The 21,045-nt window shown below is 42.9% G+C and overlaps 1 protein-coding gene across 1 annotated transcript; it reads left to right on the top strand.

Annotated features, from left to right (window-relative positions):
• Positions 1–4,322: 4,322 nt before the first annotated feature.
• LOC118367397 (26S proteasome regulatory subunit 6B) lies at positions 4,323–19,714 on the top strand. The gene is made up of 10 exons (XM_035750832.2): positions 4,323–4,445; positions 5,201–5,299; positions 6,875–7,061; positions 9,011–9,157; positions 15,008–15,211; positions 15,388–15,555; positions 18,270–18,346; positions 18,514–18,682; positions 19,097–19,152; positions 19,348–19,714. Exons 1-10 carry the CDS (start codon positions 4,362–4,364, stop codon positions 19,459–19,461), a joined length of 1,305 nt encoding a protein of 434 aa, XP_035606725.1. The 5' UTR covers positions 4,323–4,361; the 3' UTR covers positions 19,462–19,714.
• Positions 19,715–21,045: the final 1,331 nt, after the last annotated feature.

Here is a 21,045-nt window from a genome sequence, read left to right as displayed (position 1 = left end):
GGTGGAACAAACTTAAACTTGCGACTTTTTTCAATGCTGATTTGAATGTCATTGGGAAAACAGTACTGTGACTTTATTTTCATTAATCTGATGACTGTTATTTATCTAATCAGCTAACTATGTTTAATTGTTACCCAATTAAATTAATAATTAATTCATTAGGATTTGGGGCACCACGAGAGTAGTTTTTTAAAGAGTTACCATCTCCCGAATTTAACTCTAAAGGTCTTAACCTATCACATCTATAAACAATCAATTTATAAATCATTAACTCGTATTATTTCATCATTCTGAACAGTCGTAACCTCCTTGCATCTGCAAAACCAGAGCCTTACTTATGATTCAGTACTACACAAATTGGTTTAATTATTTATTTACTAGCTAACTAAATGGTAACACAGGATAAACATACACACTTAATACATTAGAAACAGGTCCCTAGAGGACTGACACAAAATGGCTGCTTGCTACAAAGGAGAGGGCGAGAGAGAGAGAGAGAGAGAGGGACAGAGACATAATACTTTGGTACATTTTCTAAACTACTCTCACAGTAATCATATACTTTGCACACAAACCGTAAATGCCTTGCTTCTTCGTGTATTTCTGTTGGAACCAGGCCGCCTAGGAAAGGGAGATGGGCCATTTTGTGGCACGCTTGTAAGGCTCTGATTTTCCAAAAGGAGTTCCCACCCGTCTTCTACTGTTGTTCTCCTCTGCTGTCGTCCGGTATACAGTGACTTGTCGTGTAGTCCTGAACAGAACTAAAGAGTTTATTTTACTTTCATTCGCTCTGGAAGATGCTTCTTTGAAGATAGGCTAGCCAGCAATGTCTATGGTTCCCGGTGGGGTGATGAGAGTAGTTTACAATGGTGATTTGACTAGAGTAGTAGAATGTTCCTACTTAAATTCACTTTTGAAGATACTTTACTTAGGGCAGCTAATCAGCCGTACCAGTGATTGTCCGGAAGGTGACTTTATCGTCTCTTCCTGGTGTTGAAATTCAGAGTTCAAACCACTTTGGATGTGAGCTGCAGCTCGACATCTTTCTGGTCTGATAAGTTCATTCGTAACCCATCATTTTATGCAGTTAATTCAAATGGGTGGTTCCGTCAGGCTGACACGCTCCCTTACCTCACTCAGGGGCGTAGCTTGTCACTTGTACAAAGTTATGTGAAACTATTATCTCTTATGGCTCCTAAAATCATGTCCCTCTCTTAATAAAAACACTTTTTTCATCATTTTTCATATTTCATGCTCAATGCATTGAATGGACACTTCACATAAATAGTTTGTATACTTTCCAAGTTATAGTATTCCATTTTAAATGACATCACAAAATAACACCCAAAACGTCACCAGTGTTCTCCAGATCGCCTCTGACCATTCCCCACGTTCTATGTTAGAAATATTGTTCCAGTATTCACTTTAGAGCATGTTAGAGTTTCGGCAGGAAAAGGTCTGGCACATTCCTTGGGTGAATTTGGAGAGGGAGATAGCAGAATGTTCTGTCCTTTATTTATAATAGTGCATGAGCTGTCACCCACCCACCAGTTCCATTCTCCCCCCTCTGCGGGTGAGAGGGGGTCTGGTTGAAGTTATTTATTGCAAAGCTGATTTGACCTATTTGGATCTCCCCCTGACAGTCATGACAACAGAGAAGTGTAAACTAATTATTTTGCAAACATCCTTTCTGAATTTAAAAGTAATCCTCAAAGTAATCATCTAGTGTTTCAGAAGTATCTGTAATCTGATTACAATATTTTTGCTGGTAACTAAACGGATTACAGTTACCATTTTTTTGTAATCTGTGTGAGGACCCTCCCACTCTGTCTGACGTATTCTCTCTTTGCTCTTGTTTTCCTTATTAGGATGCCGGTGGGCGGAGTTGGGAGGGTCGTCAAATACATGGGAAACACCTGGGCCAGGTGTGTCCCAGGATAAATGAAACTCTTCCACATTCATGGAAGAGACTCTCTACATGCAGACACCTTTCTAGATTTTGTTGTGTTTCTTGGTGGCCTTTTGGTTGTTTGCTTTGGCATCTTTCAACACCCTGCATTATCACATTCATGCATGCAAAACACTCACTTACACTACTGATTACACACACATTTGTATATTGTACTTAGTTTACTTTATGTAATAAATATATGTTTTGTTACTCCTTATCTCCACGTTGTCTCCCTTTTGTTACGGGCTTTGAGCCGGTTCGTGACATCTGTTACTCTCCAGCCCTGACTGTATCTAAACATATCATATTTATCAGTAAGATCTTTTGATATAGTTAATGACGTTAATTATTATTAGAATACATTGGACAGTAAGTAACCTGTGAAGGAACATTTTATGCTTGTGCTTTTCGACCAATTTCACTCGGTTCATTGAAGTGAATGATTGAGCTTGCCTGCGAGGAATCCTCACTATCAGTCTAATGCAATTTTGCAGTACGCCCAGAATATTGTTTTGAGAACCAAAAGGGGTGTCTCAGTTTCAAGGTCTCAGCTTAGAGAGAAGAAGCCTTGTGAGGTATTGGTCAGTCACATGCATGAACCGAATGATAATGATGAATTAATGATGAATAATGTAAATCATACAAATATAACCTGTCTGTTTAAGCAAGTGTAACAACTTTAGTCCGTCCCCTCGCTCCGAACCGGGTGCGAACCAGGGACCCTCTGCACACAGACAACAGTCACCCACAAAGCATCGTTACCCATCGCTCCATTGCAGAGCAAGGGGAACCACTACTTCAAGGTCTCAGAGCAAGTGACATCACCAATTGAAACGCTATTAGCACGCACCACCGCTAACTATTTCACATCCGTTACACTCACCCCCCTTTTGACCTCCTCCTTTTCCGCAGCAACCAGTGATCCGGGTCAACAGCATCAATGTAAGAGTATAACTTTAGTCCGTCCCCTCGCCCATACCCGGACTCGAACCAGGGACCCTCTGCACATATCAACAACTGACACCCATGAAGCATCGTTACCCATCGCTCCACAAAAGCAATGAAAACAATGCAGTGGAAGAGCAAAGGGAACCACTACTTCAAGGTCTCAGAGCAAGTGACGTCACCGATTGAAACACTATTAGCGTGCACCACCGCTAACTAGCTAGCCATTTCACATCCGTTACACAAGTATATAAGAGAACTCACGGGACTGCCCCGACAGAGCTCCTACCAGACATGTACTACTTTGTGTATTAAGTTTGTTGGAACCTCTCCAGATTGCTGATTTAAAAAATATATATTTTAAATTGACTCAGTGTCCCTGTGTTGAATTTCTACAACAAACCTTAAAGCCCTAGATTCCTAGAAGGTTCTTTAAAAAGTTTCCACTGGTGTTGCAACCTGAGGAACCCCTAAAGGCGCCTCCAGGAACCTTTTCATTTTAAAGCCCTCAAACGCAACTCTGGACCTCGAAGACAGTTCCAATGCATTGTTTTCATTGTTCCCCTCTAATCAGGGACTGATTTAGACCTGGGACACCAGATGTGTGCAATTAATTATCAGGTATAACAGAAAACAAGCAGGATTCATACCTTGTAGGGTAAGAGTTGAGTATCGCTGTTTAGAGTATACTGTTTGCTCAGTACATTTTGATAACTCAATACTAATTGAGGGCCTTTCCGACTGTCGCCAATGCGATTAAAAAACAATCCACAGCTTATTTATTTCAAAGACGCTAATGATCCTCTGTGGCCAAATCATGCTTTCTGGTGTAGTAGCCTATTTTGAATTATTTTATCTGTATCTGTATAGACAGGAGTAGGCTAATTAGGCTATATGATTTTGTCAATTTTAATTCAATTTACTTTAGGAGAAGCTTAGCCTATGGGGGACAGTGATCCCTCAAAAACAACTGAACGTTATCGTGATAGATTTGGTATAAAGCATGTTTTTTTTCATCTGTGGACAGACTTGAAATACAAGACAAAAAAACAACAACTATGCAACAGTGGAAAGATGCAACAGACTAGGTGTGAAAGATGCAGCAGTAGAGTCAAACTATTATAGCCACAAACTAACTGGCAGGAAATCCACAAACCTCACCTCACCTAGCCTATTGCACGTCACTGTCAACATCTTTTGCCAAACTGTTCTGTACATAAAGCTATTGTTCTGCTAAAGAGAGCATGAGCAGTCATTCACCTGCTATCCATCATATCTATCATCAGTATTCATCTTATTCATAGTGATCTGAGGGTGCTTGCTTACTATATCAGATGGAGGCAAGGTTTAGAAAACAAATTACTCAGAAGAACGCAACATTTTATTTGTGGAGCAATCTCTCAATTCATTTACGTTTGTTGATAACACTTGTCCACAGAAACTTCATTACCCATGAATCACAAAAATGTCGCTTGGATCTTTACGTAGAACGTCACATGATAAGGAATTCAACATGGAGGACATTGGAGTAACTGTTGAAAAAATTCAGGTATGATTCATTTTGACCGTGTACATTTTCACGCCGTTTCACCGTTGTTTTTGATTATACAAAGGTTTAAAAAGTATAGACAACTTAAAACGTACTACCTTTAGTCTAAAGTCTTATGTGAATACATTTAAATCGTACGTCATCCAACTAAACGTGCCAATTTATTCACGGCACTGTAAATGCTCTGTCATGTAAGCTAACATGCTATCGCAACTGGCAAGCTAGGCAACTTTAGCTAGTTAGCTAAACGTTTGTATTTTGGTGTGGCTACGTATCTATTTATGTTGTGGAGGTAGTATTGGTACGCTTCAAGCTACAACGTAAACAAAGTAATTAAACGGCCGACAGGTAAGGTTAGATAGTGAAGTTAGTTAACAAGTCAGAAAACAACCGAATGTGACGTTAGCGAGCTAGCTTAATTAGCTAGCGCGATAAATTAAATTGCATATGACTGAGCCTAATGTTGAATGACTTGTGAATTATTAGCCAAGACACCTACCGCAGTAACGTATTTATCCGTTACGGAACAGCACTGAAACAATCGTGGATTGAAATGTCTTCCAATCCGCGTCTCTCACATTTTCTGTCGGTCATCACTCACCCAGCATTAGGCAAGTAAATTAACTAGCTAGCTAGCAACACAACAAACAGTTAGCTAACGTTAGTAACATTAGCTATAGAGTTTTCACAGATTTGGGGGTATGCTCTCAACGTAGAATTTGTGTAAATGTTTGTGTTGTCTTGTGTCTACACAGGACGAAGTGCCTGCCATGCTGAACTCACGACCCCAGACGGGGCTTTCTTTCCTGGCCCCAGAACCAGAAGATCTTGAAGACCTTTACAGCAGATACAAGGTCTGTACTGTGAACAGCTTCTGTGTGTCTATGCTTGACTGTTGAGATCTAATTTCTTTCAGCACCACAAGAAATGCAATATAAATCATACAGGCCCTTTCTGTGATTTCTTCAATCACTGTAAAGATGTGAACTATTACGGTGCCTAGAGAAAGTATTCACACCCCTGGACTATTTCCACAATTTGTTGTTACACCCTGGATTTTAATAGATTTTTTTTGGCTTCTGGCCTACACCCAATACCTAAGAATGTCAAAGTGGAATAATATTTTTCTATTTTTTTAAACCAATTAATTCAAAATGAAATGCTGAAATGTATTGAGTCAAGTATTCAACCCCTTTGTATGGCAAGCCTAAATAAGCTCTGAAGTAAAAATGTGCTAAATAAGTTGCATGGACTCACTCTCTGTGCAATAATAGTGTTTAACATGAATTCTGAATGACTACCTCATCTCTGTACGCCACACACAATTATCTGTAAGGTCCCTCAGTTGAGCAGTGAATTTCAAACACAGATTCAACCACAAAGACCAGGGAGAATTTACAATGACTTGCACAGAAGGCAGATATCGGCAGGTTTTTACATTTATTTTTTAAAACAAACATTGAAAACTGACTTTAAAAAAAAAAGCGGACATTGAATACCCCTTTGAGCATGGTGAAGTTATTAATGACACTTTTGATGGTGCATCAATACACAGAGCGACTACGAAGTTACAGGCGTCCTTCCTCACTCAGTTGTCGGAAGGAAACAGCTCAGGGATTTCACCATGAGGCCAATGGTGACATTAAAACAGTTTCAGAGTTTAATGGCTGTGATAGGAGAACTGAGGATGGATCAACAATGGTGTTATTACTCAGCAATATTAGCCTAATTGACAGAGCGAAAACGAGAGCCTGTACAGAATAAAAAATATTCCAAAGCGGCATCCTGTTTACAACAAGGCACTGAAGTAATACTGCAAAAAATGTGGCAAATCAATGAACTTTTTCCTGGATACAAAATGTTGTGTTTGGGGCAAATACAACACAGTACCCGTCTGTATTTTCAAGTATAGTGGTGGCTGCATCATGTTATGGGTATTTATGTAATAGTGAAGGACTGGGGATGTTTCAGGACAAAAAAAGAAATGTAATGAAGCTAAGCACAGGCAGAATCCTAGAGGAAAACCTGGTTCAATATATTTTCCACCAGACACTGGGAGATGAATTGAACTTTCAGCAGGACAATAACCTAAAACACAAGGCCAAATCTACGCTGGAGTTGCTTACCGAGAAGACGGTGAATGTGGCCAAGTTAGTTTTGACTTAAATATATGGCCAGACTTAAACTGTTGTCTAGCAATGATTTGACAGAGTTTAAAGAATATTTTTTTTGGGGCCAAATCTGGAAGATGGGTAGGAGCAAGCCCATGTAATGCTTTGTAGGTTAGCAGTAAAACCTTGAAATCAGCCCTAGCCATAACAGTAAGCCATTGTAGGGAGGCTAGCACTAGAGTAATATGATCACTATGATTAATCAATAAACATTAATTCTCCATGACACCATTTACAATCTCCCCTTTACTATTGTAGAAGCTGCAGCAGGAGCTGGAGTTTCTGGAGGTGCAGGAGGAATACATCAAAGATGAACAGAAGAACCTGAAGAAGGAGTTCCTCCACGCCCAGGAGGAGGTGAAGAGGATACAGAGTATCCCCTTGGTCATCGGCCAGTTCCTGGAGGCTGTGGACCAAAACACAGCCATCGTGGGCTCCACCACAGGTACAGTATTTTTACACTTTTGTCTGTCCTCACATAGATTGTGTAGGTAAGCCTCTGGTTGTTGGATCCAGAGACTGGAGACTTGAATCCAAGTCGATATCGGCCCTTCTCTATCGGCTTTGCTGATTGTCCCTCTGCCTAGCAATTCTGCTGCTATGCCAGCCGCCACTCACAACCTGAGCCACGAGCACTGCACAATGCCGATGAATGTCTAGCTGGGAAAATCAGCAGCAGGAGCAAGCAAGCTCATTCTCCAACAGAAAGGTGCAGTATTGAGAAACTGATGAATTGACACAGTGAACAAAATTGCAGATGCGCTTCCCTTATACGGTTAGTTGACAGTTTGTGCAGAAATTCTTTGGTTGTGTAAGCCCACAGTTTCATCAGCTATCCGGTTGGCTGGTCTCAGACAATCCCGCAGGTGAAGGAGGTCCTAGGCTGGCGTGGTTACACAGGGTTTGCGGTTGTGATGCCGGTTGGACGTACTGCCAAATTCTCAAAAATGACATTCAATGTGGCTTATGGTTGAGAAATTAACATACAATTATCTGGAAACAGCTCTTGTGGACATTCCTGCAGTCAGCATGCCAATTGCCCGCTCCCTCAACTTGAGACATCTGTGACTTTGTGTTGTGACAAAACTGCTCATTTTAGTTGCCTTTTATTGTCCCCAGCACAAGGTGAACCTGTGTAATGATCATGCTGTTTAATCAGCTTCTTGTTATGCCACACCTGTCAGGTAGATGGCTTTATCTTGGCTAAAGATAAATGCTCACTAACAGGGATATAAACAAATTTGTGCATACATTTGAGAGAAATAACTTTGTGCATTTGGAACATTTCTGGGATCTTTTATTTCATCTCATGAAACATGGAACCAACACTTTACATGTTGCGTTTTATATTTTGTTCATTGTATTTATCGTAGTAGCAGTAAACAGCAAGTGATATGAGCGATGTGAAAGGGAGCGAAGTTGCAGCCTTGCTCTATCCGAATGTAGAAGTAGAATCAATTTCTAACCCACCCATTTCTTTCTTGACAGATGGAATAGCCAATTGAGATGTTTAAAATTTTGTCCTTGCAGCTGAGTTGTTGAGAGAGAATATTTTCTCCCGGTACCGGAAAATGACATAAAATACTAGTTTCGTAATACTAGTTTCGTAAACATCCTTGTTCACAAATCATAACATTACGTTGGACTCATTTGTGTTAAATATATATTTTATATTCTCAAACGAACAGCAGTGCCTATATGATGTCATTCCATACAGGTGTGACATACTAGAGTGATGCTCCTGTGCAAATGTTGATCAGTTGGCTAATATACTGTTAGTCCAAAATGAAGGACTAACAGATTGTCATCTGTAGCGCCATAGACTCCATTGATCAGCCAAAACAAGCTCAATAACTCAATGCATGCACACACTCCTATTGAATATGGATTCACCTGTATTGTGAGTATGCCTATGACATCTTCATTTACCCAGTTTAACAAGATATTTACCATTCAAATAAAGTGACCATTGTTATTTCGTTTGGTAATAACTAAGTCAAATGTATTGTTCGGTTTTAATATTGATGAGTTATTGCATACATGGCTGTCCTTGGGAAATGTTATATTGTATATCTGCCTAAAATATCGGACAACTTTGACCCCTAAAAAAATCCTTATCGGTCATTCTCTAATAGCCACACACCCATAAGCACCTATATTTTACACAGTAACACCAATGCCTCTTCTTACTGTGATGCTGAACATTTGCCTCTAATATTCACTAATGACATTTCCCCCTCTCTTTCCCTGTGCCACCCTCTTTCTCTGCTTCTCTCGTTGTCCACCCCCTTCTCTGTCTCTGTCCACCCCCTTCTCTGTCTCTGTCCACCCCCTTCTCTGTCTCTGTCCACCCCCTTCTCTGTCTCGGTCCACCCCCTTTTCTCCTTGACTCAGGCTCAAACTACTATGTGCGTATCCTAAGCACCATCGACAGAGAGCTGCTGAAGCCCAATGCGTCGGTGGCCCTGCACAAGCACAGTAATGCCCTGGTGGACGTGCTCCCCCCAGAGGCTGACAGCAGCATCATGATGCTCACATCAGGTACACATACACACTATTCTACCCCCTGGTATGCCTATCCCTTTTGTAATATGGGTCAAAGACGTACAAGGTTTTCAAAGTAGCAAAAAAATACAACATCAATTACAATTCTCTAAAAGGCTTTTACATTTACATTTAAGTCATTTAGCAGACGCTCTTATCCAGAGCGACTTACAAATTGGTGCATTCACCTTATGACATCCAGTGGAACAGCCACTTTACAATAGTGCATCTAAATCTTTTAAGGGGGGTGAGAAGGATTACTTTATCCTATCCTAGGTATTCCTTAAAGAGGTGGGGTTTCAGGTGTCTCCGGAAGGTGGTGATTGACTCCGCTGTCCTGGCGTCGTGAGGGAGTGTGTTCCACCATTGGGGAGCCAGAGCAGCGAACAGTTTTGACTGGGCTGAGCGGGAACTGTACTTCCTCAGTGGTAGGGAGGCGAGCAAGCCAGAGGTGGATGAACGCAGCGCCCTTGTTTGGGTGTAGGGCCTGATCAGAGCCTGGAGGTACTGAGGTGCCGTTCCCCTCACAGCTCCGTAGGCAAGCACCATGGTCTTGTAGCGGATGCGAGCTTCAACTGGAAGCCAGTGGAGAGAGCGGAGGAGCGGGGTGACGTGAGAGAACTTGGGAAGGTTGAACACCAGACGGGCTGCGGCGTTCTGGATGAGTTGTAGGGGTTTAATGGCACAGGCAGGGAGCCCAGCCAACAGCGAGTTGCAGTAATCCAGACGGGAGATGACAAATGCCTGGATTAGGACCTGCGCCGCTTCCTGTGTGAGGCAGGGTCGTACTCTGCGGATGTTGTAGAGCATGAACCTACAGGAACGGGCCACCGCCTTGATGTTAGTTGAGAACGACAGGGTGTTGTCCAGGATCACGCCAAGGTTCTTAGCGCTCTGGGAGGAGGACACAATGGAGTTGTCAACCGTGATGGCGAGATCATGGAACGGGCAATCCTTCCCCGGGAGGAAGAGCAGCTCCGTCTTGCCGAGGTTCAGCTTGAGGTGGTGATCCGTCATCCACACTGATATGTCTGCCAGACATGCAGAGATGCGATTCGCCACCTGGTCATCAGAAGGGGGAAAGGAGAAGATTAATTGTGTGTCGTCTGCATAGCAATGATAGGAGAGACCATGTGAGGTTATGACAGAGCCAAGTGACTTGGTGTATAGCGAGAATAGGAGAGGGCCTAGAACAGAGCCCTGGGGGACACCAGTGGTGAGAGCGCGTGGTGAGGAGACAGATTCTCGCCACGCCACCTGGTAGGAGCGACCTGTCAGGTAGGACGCAATCCAAGCTTGGGCCGCGCCGGAGATGCCCAACTCGGAGAGGGTGGAGAGGAGGATCTGATGGTTCACAGTATCGAAGGCAGCCGATAGGTCTAGAAGGATGAGAGCAGAGGAGAGAGAGTTAGCTTTAGCAGTGCGGAGCGCCTCCGTGATACAGAGAAGAGCAGTCTCAGTTGAATGACTAGTCTTGAAACCTGACTGATTTGGATCAAGAAGGTCATTCTGAGAGAGATAGCGGGAGAGCTGGCCAAGGACGGCATGTTCAAGAGTTTTGGAGAGAAAAGAAAGAAGGGATACTGGTCTGTAGTTGTTGACATCGGAGGGATCGAGTGTAGGTTTTTTCAGAAGGGGTGCAACTCTCGCTCTCTTGAAGACGGAAGGGACGTAGCCAGCGGTCAGGGATGAGTTGATGAGCGAGGTGAGGTAAGGGAGAAGGTCTCCGGAAATGGTCTGGAGAAGAGAGGAGGGGATAGGGTCGAGCGGGCAGGTTGTTGGGCGGCCGGCCGTCACAAGACGCGAGATTTCATCTGGAGAGAGAGGGGAGAAAGAGGTCAGAGCACAGGGTAGGGCAGTGTGAGCAGAACCAGCGGTGTCGTTTGACTTAGCAAACGAGGATCGGATGTCGTCGACCTTCTTTTCAAAATGGTTGACGAAGTCATCTGCAGAGAGGGGAGGAGGGGGGAGGGGGAGGAGGATTCAGGAGGGAGGAGAAGGTGGCAAAGAGCTTCCTAGGGTTAGAGGCGGATGCTTGGAATTTAGAGTGGTAGAAAGTGGCTTTAGCAGCAGAGACAGAGGAGGAAAATGTAGAGAGGAGGGAGCGAAAGGATGCCAGGTCCGCAGGGAGGCGAGTTTTCCTCCATTTCCGCTCGGCTGCCCGGAGCCCTGTTCTGTGAGCTCGCAATGGGTCGTCGAGCCACGGAGCGGGAGGGGAGGACCGAGCCGGCCTGGAAGATAGGGGACATAGAGAGTCAAAGGATGCAGAAAGGGAGGAGAGGAGGGTTGAGGAGGCAGAATCAGGAGATAGGTTGGAGAAGGTTTGAGCAGAGGGAAGAGATGATAGGATGGAAGAGGAGAGAGTAGCGGGGGAGAGAGAGCGAAGGTTGGGACGGCGCGATACCATCCGAGTAGGGGCAGTGTGGGAAGTGTTGGATGAGAGCGAGAGGGAAAAGGATACAAGGTAGTGGTCGGAGACTTGGAGGGGAGTTGCAATGAGGTTAGTGGAAGAACAGCATCTAGTAAAGATGAGGTCGAGCGTATTGCCTGCCTTGTGAGTAGGGGGGGATGGTGAGAGGGTGAGGTCAAAAGAGGAAAGGAGTGGAAAGAAGGAGGCAGAGAGGAATGAGTCAAAGGTAGACGTGGGGAGGTTAAAGTCGCCCAGAACTGTGAGAGGTGAGCCGTCCTCAGGAAAGGAGCTTATCAAGACATCAAGCTCATTGATGAACTCTCCGAGGGGACCTGGAGGGCGATAAATGATAAGGATGTTAAGCTTGAAAGGGCTGGTAACTGTGACAGCATGAAATTCAAAGGAGGCGATAGACAGATGGGTAAGGGGAGAAAGAGAGAATGACCACTTGGGAGAGATGAGGATCCCGGTGCCACCACCCCGCTGACCAGAAGCTCTCGGGGTGTGCGAGAACACGTGGGCGGACGAAGAGAGAGCAGTAGGAGTAGCAGTGTTATCTGTGGTGATCCATGTTTCCGTCAGTGCCAAGAAGTCGAGGGACTGGAGGGAGGCATAGGCTGAGATGAACTCTGCCTTGTTGGCCGCAGATCGGCAGTTCCAGAGGCTACCGGAGACCTGGAACTCCACGTGGGTCGTGCGCGCTGGGACCACCAGATTAGGTGGCCGCGGCCACGCGGTGTGGAGCGTTTGTATGGTCTGTGCAGAGAGGAGATAACAGGGATAGACAGACACATAGTTGACAGGCTACAGAAGAGGCTACGCTAATGCAAGGAGATTGGAATGACAAGTGGACTACACGTCTCGAATGTTCAGAAAGTTAAGCTTACGTAGCAAGAATCTTATTGACTAAAATGATTAAAATGATACAGTACTGCTGAAGTAGGCTAGCTGGCAGTGGCTGCGTTGTTGACTTTGTAGGCTAGCTGGCAGTGGCTGCTTTTGTACGTTCATTGGCGTGTCACCTATGCCCTTATAGAAGTTATATCCAAGAATAAAGCTAATCATTTATTTTTTGTGATTCATATGACTGTACCCTAGTAAAATGTATTTTAGAATAACACTAAGTGTTTAAATAAACATTTTTTTTTTTTTTTCATAATCACAACATTTCTGCTTCGACTGGCAGAAATATAACTAACTGAGTCAACAAAACAAAGTTATTGTATTTTAATATAAAATACTGATGTTAGACTGTATGACAATATTTTGTTACCCTGAATACATCGCTACGGCCCACAAATATTGATAAAATGTGATTCCTTGAGCAATAATTTAAGTTATAAAACTGCATAAAAAGACAGGATAAGATGTTTAAAATGTGCAGGCTAGCTGAACTTAGATCGCTTCCATACTAGAGAGAGAGAAATGACCCATACGCCACACAGATAAAGAACATAGGCTTTACTATGCAGCATAGTTTAATTGGCACATGAGGTACAGTTTACTTGGTTTAATTTAGGATTAAATCAGCATTGAATATTTCAAACAAAGCATTAATTAGAAAACATTCCATAAACATTGCGCAAAAAACAGTTTTGCTTAAAATTTAATCTCCATTTTTCAGATTTTGTCATTGTATGGATCGGTGGATGATCAGGGTTGACATTGACATCCTTCTCTGATAGCTGGAAAATGTAATAGTTATGACACTGGCACAGAATAAGATTCACATCCATTAAAAGTTATTAGTAGTCTATTAATAGTAGGCTATACAATGATGACACTTAATCAAAGTTTAAAAGTTAAATCAACTCCCCCTCCCTTTGTCTCTATAACATGTTTTGTTATTATTTCATTGCTTATGTTAATAATCACTTTACTATAATTTGAGCCTGTGGCAAAACTTTACATTGCGTTAATTTGCATTATTACATGATTATTACATAGTTAATGTTTTCATTATACATTGTTACACTATAACTGGTACATTTCGCTTCAATGCAGGTACATAAATGCAATTTCAAGATGACTACAGACATAGCTACATAAAATGGCCATCAAACTACTTCATTCAAACTTGTACAGTCTCGATTTTTCATAAAGTCCCCCAAATGTGAAGCAGCTATTAACTAATATAATTCATTTTTTATCCATAATTATGTGTGTAATATTATATGAACTAATATAATCCATCAGTTATACCGTATTAACAGTCCAATTAAACATTAACTACAGTGTAATAGTGCAACTTAATGTTAAGTGTTATCCACTCAGCTTTATATCCTATTCTGTTGCTGACGACAGCATGGAAACAATGCCTTGCTTTTTTTCTGGCTAGTCTTTCTGGTTCTGCGCTAATCTTTTGTCTGTGCCGTGCAGCCCTCTCCTTATTAGATAACGGCATCTATGCCTTGAAATGCCTTGAAATACCTTAATGCCATACAATTGTTTAAAATTATAATCAGTATTCATACAAGTAAATATGAATTGCATAATAAACTAGTTGAAAACATGGGATAACAAAGCTACTGTCATTCAGCCTAACGAGTGATGTAACATGAAACTTTTGTTGTGCTGAAGGACAAAAGTGTGATACTTGAAGGACAGATTTCATACAAACATATTTAACAGGCAGTGCTTTTTGGCAACCTATATAAATTAATGACCTTGACTTATAAAGATTATCCTTACTTTTTATATTTAATATAGCTTTTTATAAAATAACATTAAAAGTACGTTTTCTGTGTTGTACTGAAGGGAATGCGTTTTTGTTACAAAGGTTACTAGAGGGTGAAAAGGTGAAATCATAAAATAATTCAGCCATTTACTCACCTCATCACATTGATAGAGCATCTTCTTTTTGATGTCACACAATTACCATGTTATATGTTTTAAAATGGCTTTTTGCCTTTGTTCTACTTTATGACATTGATGAAGTGCAAATGTTCGGACAAAAGTTATTCTCGGTTTAAAATATTTTTTAGATACAGTATTGTCGCCCATTATTCTATATATTGTTGCAAACACTAACAGTTATGCCATGGGTGTTCATTTATATTTTTTAGGATGAATTTCTACATTTTAAAAACGCATAATTCAAATTTTTACCTGGATAGTTGCACTGAAGGACACTAGAGCTCAATAACTCCCTTATTGTAATAGTTTGCAACACAAATATTTCTGGATGAAAAGAAGGGTAAGAGTGATTTAATATTATATTGATCAATATATTTTTATGTTAAATTAATGGCTTTCGGACACCAAATTTATACATCTTTGACCCATATATATTGCACAATTGTGAGTGGAAAAATCATGCATTCATGCGTGCTTACATACATTGCATGCATATTCCAATCATTGATACCTTATCACTTGTAGTGCAGCTCCTCTCCTCTTATGTTATATGCGTTATTTTCCTGTATCTCCCCTTGCAGACCAAAAGCCGGATGTGATGTATGCTGACATCGGAGGGATGGATATCCAGAAGCAGGAAGTGAGGGAAGCAGTGGAGCTTCCACTCACACACTTTGAACTCTACAAACAGATTGGCATTGACCCGCCCAGGGGGGTTCTGATGTATGGGCCTCCTGGCTGTGGGAAGACCATGCTGGCCAAGGCTGTGGCTCACCACACTACAGGTAGGCCATTCACCATGTTCATTCACCATTATCTATAGGATGCACTGGTGCTAACATGATTAGGCTATGTTGTCATTTTTTTGTTGCAAATAATTGTCATGTTACCATATCAGTATTTGGTTATTGACCAATGCATTTGATGTCTTGGTCTCTTTCTCTGTCACTTTCTCTCTCAGCGGCGTTCATCCGTGTGGTAGGCTCTGAGTTTGTGCAGAAGTACCTGGGTGAGGGCCCCCGCATGGTGCGTGACGTCTTCCGGCTGGCCAAGGAAAACGCCCCCGCCATCATCTTCATTGATGAGATCGATGCCATCGCTACCAAGCGTTTTGATGCACAGACTGGAGGTATTTAGAATCAGCTGCACAGAATAGGCTATGGAATGGACTGGTCATTGGCTAATCACTAGCATTGCACATAGCAACCAAATCCAATAAGACAAGCAAAATAGAGCAGATTTACAGATGGGCATTTCTGTTATCAAATGTTTCTACCTGTGTTCTTCAGGGTTCTCAAGGTGCTTAAAGTACTGACATTCAAGTACTGGAATACCTTGAAAATCTGACGTTTTCTCAAGTTGGCACTTAAATGAAAATTAGAGGAGAGGGCCTCCTGAGTAGCGCACAACCGCCTGTGATCGGGAGTCCCAATAGGGCTGCGCACAATTGTCCCAGCGTTGTCTGGGTTAGGGGAGGGTTTGACAGGGGGGGGCTTTACTTGTCTCATCGTGCTCTAGTGACTCATTGTGGCCGGCTGGGTTACTGCAGGCTGACCTCGGGAGTCAGTTGAACGGTATATATTGTCTGACACATTGGTGCAGCTGGGTTAAGCGGGCAGGTGTTAAGAAGCTCAGTTTAGCGGGTTATGTTTCGGAGGACGCATGACTCGACCTTCGTCTCCCGAGCCCGTTGGGGATCAAAATTTGGGAGAAAAGGGGGGTTAAAAAATATATATATATTGATAGGAGAGGAGAACAGATGATGATCAAATGTGTTTATGGAAAAAAAATGTGTGTCTTGACAAAATAATTTCCAGGCAGACGACAGAGTTTTATTTCCTCGTGTGTTTCTCGCTTGGATGCCGGGGGAGCTTCCTCATTCCATACACGCTGCCAATTATCCAGGCAGGTACTGAACTACAGCCATCACTTCGATGGCTAAAATGCAGGGAAAATGTTAATTCAAATCCTGCCTTTTGTGCATATGGAACATTTCTGGGATCTTTTATTTCAGCTAATGGAACATGGGACCAACACTTTATATTGCGTTTTATATTTTTGTTCACCTTTTTATACCACTACATCACTGGACCCAATCAACCGACGCCATGCCATGTAAGGCGCAAAAAATGTGCCAGACTTTGACATTGCGAGCACGGGTAAATCGACCCTGAAGAGCCACATGAAGGGGGAAAGTCACAACGCTGCATCTTGCACTGGTGCCAGTTCTACGTTGTGTGACTCTCTGCTACAACCTCCAGAGCTTTTTTTGCCCATTACCTCATTCACAGGGGGCACACGATATTCCGCTTTATCAAGTGGCATCCGTGCTCCTGCCGTTCTAGTGGCCGTTTACGTGCCGTTTTTCTGACACAGCCCACCCGCCCTGCGACACGAAAGCTGCCAGTCAGAAGCAGGACGCTTTTTCGTAGCTATTAACTAGTAGAGTGGCTCAATTAAAAACATTCATTATGGGCCTCCCGGGTGGAGCAGTGGTCTAAGGCACTGCATCGCAGTACCACCGGAGACTCTGGGTTCGAGCCCAGGCTCTGTTGCAGCCGGCCGCGACTGGGAGGTCCATGGGGCGACGCACAATTGGCCATCCGCAATGTGGTTAGGCTACAGGAGCTTGCCACAGGAGTCGCTAGTGCGCAATGAGACAAGGATATCCCTTCCCAACCCCGCTGTGCCAATTGTGCGTCACCCCATGGACCTCCCAGTCGCGGCCGGCTGCAACAGAGCACTGCGCCCGGCCCGTCACGGGTGCACGCTGACCAGGTGTACGGTGTTCCTTCCGACACATTGGTGCGGCTGGCTTCCGGGTTGGATGTGCGTTGTGTCAAGAAGCAAGTTGGGTTGTGTTTCGGAGGACGCATGGCTCTCGACCTTCGCCTCTCCCGAGTCCGTACGGGAGTTTCAGCGATGAGACAAGACTGTAATTACTACCCATTGGAAAGGGGAAAAAACAAAAATTATAATAATTTTTCATTTAGCTGTAAGTTTAATGAAAATGCGAATAGGAAATGTGTGTTTACCAGTACACTCTGCTCATCACTACTCATATTACAAAATCATCAGTACTGACTTATATGTATGTAGTAAATAAGTAGTGAAACAATGTTTTTGAGTAGAGCTTGTAAGGCAGCCAAGTAGTTTTTTTTTTAGTTTGTGGTGATATATTGCCATCCGGTGGCGACTACGAACTACGTAATATGAACTATTACAAATTGATGGTCCTTAACAATAAATATTAGTGCTTGGAAAAAGTACTTGAAAGTCCTTGAATTTGACTTGCTACTGTCTGTACGAACCCTGGATCTCACATTTTAGCTGTTTACATTGTTTGATTGAAAAACTACAATGTTCAAATCAGCCTCAACTAAGCAGGTGGAACATGTGTCTGTAAAGCCCCCCTAGTTGCTGTGAGTGTTGGCTAGGCTATGGTTTCTCCTTGGCCCAGATGGAGTCAACAGACCCTAGAGCATTGGGGAAATAAATAACATTCACATTTTTTGTGGCCAAGTGATTTGTTTTGACTGCCACCACCATAGAGTTGGATAAGGTTAAGGACAGGGTAGTTGCAGTTAACATCCGGTTAGAGTTGGGAATCGGAATTTGCCCACAAAACAGAACTACCTGTAAAGATTTCAGTAAATGTCATTGTTTAAAGCATCCAGGTGAACAGATTCACACACACATCCACAATAGAGACAAACTTGGTTGTGGACTTTATAATTTTGATTGGGATTGATTATTAGGACTGAAAATAAGACCAAGCAGTTATTGGTGTGGTTGAACCCTGACATTGGTAATCCCTCATTGTATTCTCTCCTTCCCAAACAGCTGACAGGGAGGTGCAGAGGATTCTGCTGGAGCTTCTCAACCAAATGGACGGCTTTGACCAGACCGTCAACGTCAAGGTGAGCAAAGTGTGAGAGCGCTATGGGCTTTGCCTCTGACATGTTGTCTCCAGGGCTTATTGTATGTTGTAGTCCCATTAATGCAGCTAACCTGTAACTTTGTGTGTCACATTGAGAATATGTTTTTTTTTTTAAATGTCTGACCCACCTTTTTGTTCTCTTGTCAGGTGATCATGGCCACCAACAGGGCCGACACCCTGGACCCCGCCCTACTGCGTCCGGGACGTCTGGACAGAAAGATTGAGTTCCCCCTACCTGACCGCCGACAGAAACGCCTGGTCTTCTCCACCATCACCAGCAAGATGAACCTCTCTGAGGAGGTGGACCTGGAGGACTGTATCCTTATTATGCCCAACTTACAGCAGTCTCTCATAACGTGTGTGTGTGTGTGTGTGTGTGTGTGTGGGTGCAGGTGGGTGCAGGTGGGTGCAGGTGTGTGTGTGGGTGCAGGTGTGTATTGTACTAGCAGCATCATGCAATCTTTTCCTGCTCAGAACAAATTCTGTTTCCAGTTCATTGAGTGTGCTTGTAAGTTTTCATTAAATATTTACCTCCTTGATTATTCCTCTGATCTGGAAGAATAGTCTCATGAAAGGTGAAATGAACCATGACTTTAGTACTCTAACTGAATCCCGCCTTTGTAAAGTCTAATGCACTTCCCCATACCTTTCTTTGGTTGCTAAGTAACCGAAAGAACTCTACATTGTTCAGTGTCATATGTGTTTGCGGTTGTCCTTAACTAGTGTGTAGATGTGGCCAGACCAGACAAGATCTCCGGAGCAGACATCAACTCTATCTGCCAGGAGGTGAGTGGGACCCCGTGCTGTTGGGAGGAAGTCTTCCATGGGGGGTCAAACTACTCCAAAAGACTCCATGTCAAAGAGTCACAAGTTATTGCGTTTACTAACTCTTGTTCCAAAGAGAACTAAATATCACCTGTTGTCGGTGTGAGAACTGGAAACTCTTTTAAATGTTATAATTCTTTCATTCCTCCCACTCAGGCTGGCATGCTGGCAGTCCGTGAAAATAGGTACATTGTCCTGGCCAAGGACTTTGAGAAGGCCTACAAGACAGTTATCAAGAAGGATGAGCAGGAGCATGAGTTCTACAAGTAGAAAGTAACCCCCCTCTAAAAAATAAATAAAAAGGCATTCACACAATTTTGTGTGATTTATGTGTTTGTCTACTACCGTGTCCATTTGTGGTTTCACAGACTGACTAAAACACACACACACACAGTGAATGGACTGTGTCTTCATGTTTTACTTGACTGCAGCTTGTATAATGGCCTAGAGTTTGTACCTGCAATGTACTCACTGATTAAACAGTACTCTAAAAAATATTAAAATAAAAAATTTAAGAAAAGTATGCATAGTTGGTCTTTATTGTTCATGTGGACTGAAATATACTGGTTTAAAGTCTAGTGATGGAACAAGACAAACACACTAACATGCCCAGGGTCATCTGCAGTGGTAGCCATACATTTGATAGTTAAAGTGACTTGTTGGTCATAGAGCCTCTGATTAGGAGCAGAGCGCCAAGAATAGTCTAGGCACCTCCGTTGGAAGAGACATGGCAGCTTCTTTCCCCCTCTGTGTCTGCACATGGTTCAAAGCAGTTCAGCCTTACACCACAAGGGGAGAAACTTTCTGTTTGTCAAGCTCTCTGGAGATCGACATGAACTATTAAGGGCAAGATTGAAGTTTAGAAAGTAAAAGGCCCCTCATACAGTATATCAATTGGAATAGTACCCACTTGTGTCCTAATGGGGAAACATGGGCAGGTGGTCAGTGACTGGGTCAAGGTAGTTGGTGTAGAGGTCAATAGTTAGACTCCAGGTCCCAGTTCATGGTTTGGTAGCATCAGTGGCGGTTCTGGCTGGTATGGCTCACTGGGCGAACCCCCCCTTCAGCTCCTCCGCTTCAGCTACAGTCACTGAAAGAATAAGACACCAATTCTGAGAGCAGTCCACACATTTGGGTACGTTTCTGAGAGATCTCTTTCGTATATAAATATCAGCAGCTCAAGCAGGGTCATTGTCTAAGATGTCAAGTTCTTCAGTTCCTGTGCAAGCTCTGCCATCTAAGTTTGAGTGTTCTTTATAGTGCAGTGTCATGCTAAGGGCCTCTGTTCTGTCAGCTCCTCATTTGAGAGACCTTGGAAGGTTGACAGCACTCAACTTCTCTCCCACATTTTCCAATGTGGAAAATCTTTCCTGAAGGGCTGAGGTTGCAGCATCAACAACGACATTGAAAAATGTCACCTCCAGCTTCTTCAGATCATCACTCAAAGGCTCATCAAATGATTTGTATGAGAAGTGCCACTTTGTGGATCTCAGACTTTGTTGTAGAACGGCCTCTACGGCCTCTAGCCTGCCTATCTCACAAACTAGAATCAGGGCGTTCACTCAAATCAAATTTTATTTGTCACATACACATGGTTAGCAGATGTTAATGCGAGTGTAGCGAAATGCTTGTGCTTCTAGTTCCGACAATGCAGTAATAACCAACAAGTAATCCAGCTAACAATTCCAAAACTACTACCTTATAGACACAAGTGTAAGGGGATAAAGAATATGTACATAAAGATGTATGAATGAGTGATGGTACAGAGCAGTATAGGCAAGATACAATAGATGGTATTGAGTACAGTATATACATATGAGATGAGTATGTAAACAAAGTGGCATAGTTCAAGTG

The sequence above is a fragment of the Oncorhynchus keta genome, chromosome 34, assembly GCF_023373465.1.
Source record: "Oncorhynchus keta strain PuntledgeMale-10-30-2019 chromosome 34, Oket_V2, whole genome shotgun sequence".
In the NCBI taxonomy this organism is placed as follows: Eukaryota; Metazoa; Chordata; class Actinopteri; order Salmoniformes; family Salmonidae; genus Oncorhynchus; species Oncorhynchus keta.
This window is presented reverse-complemented; position numbering and strand designations above follow the sequence as displayed.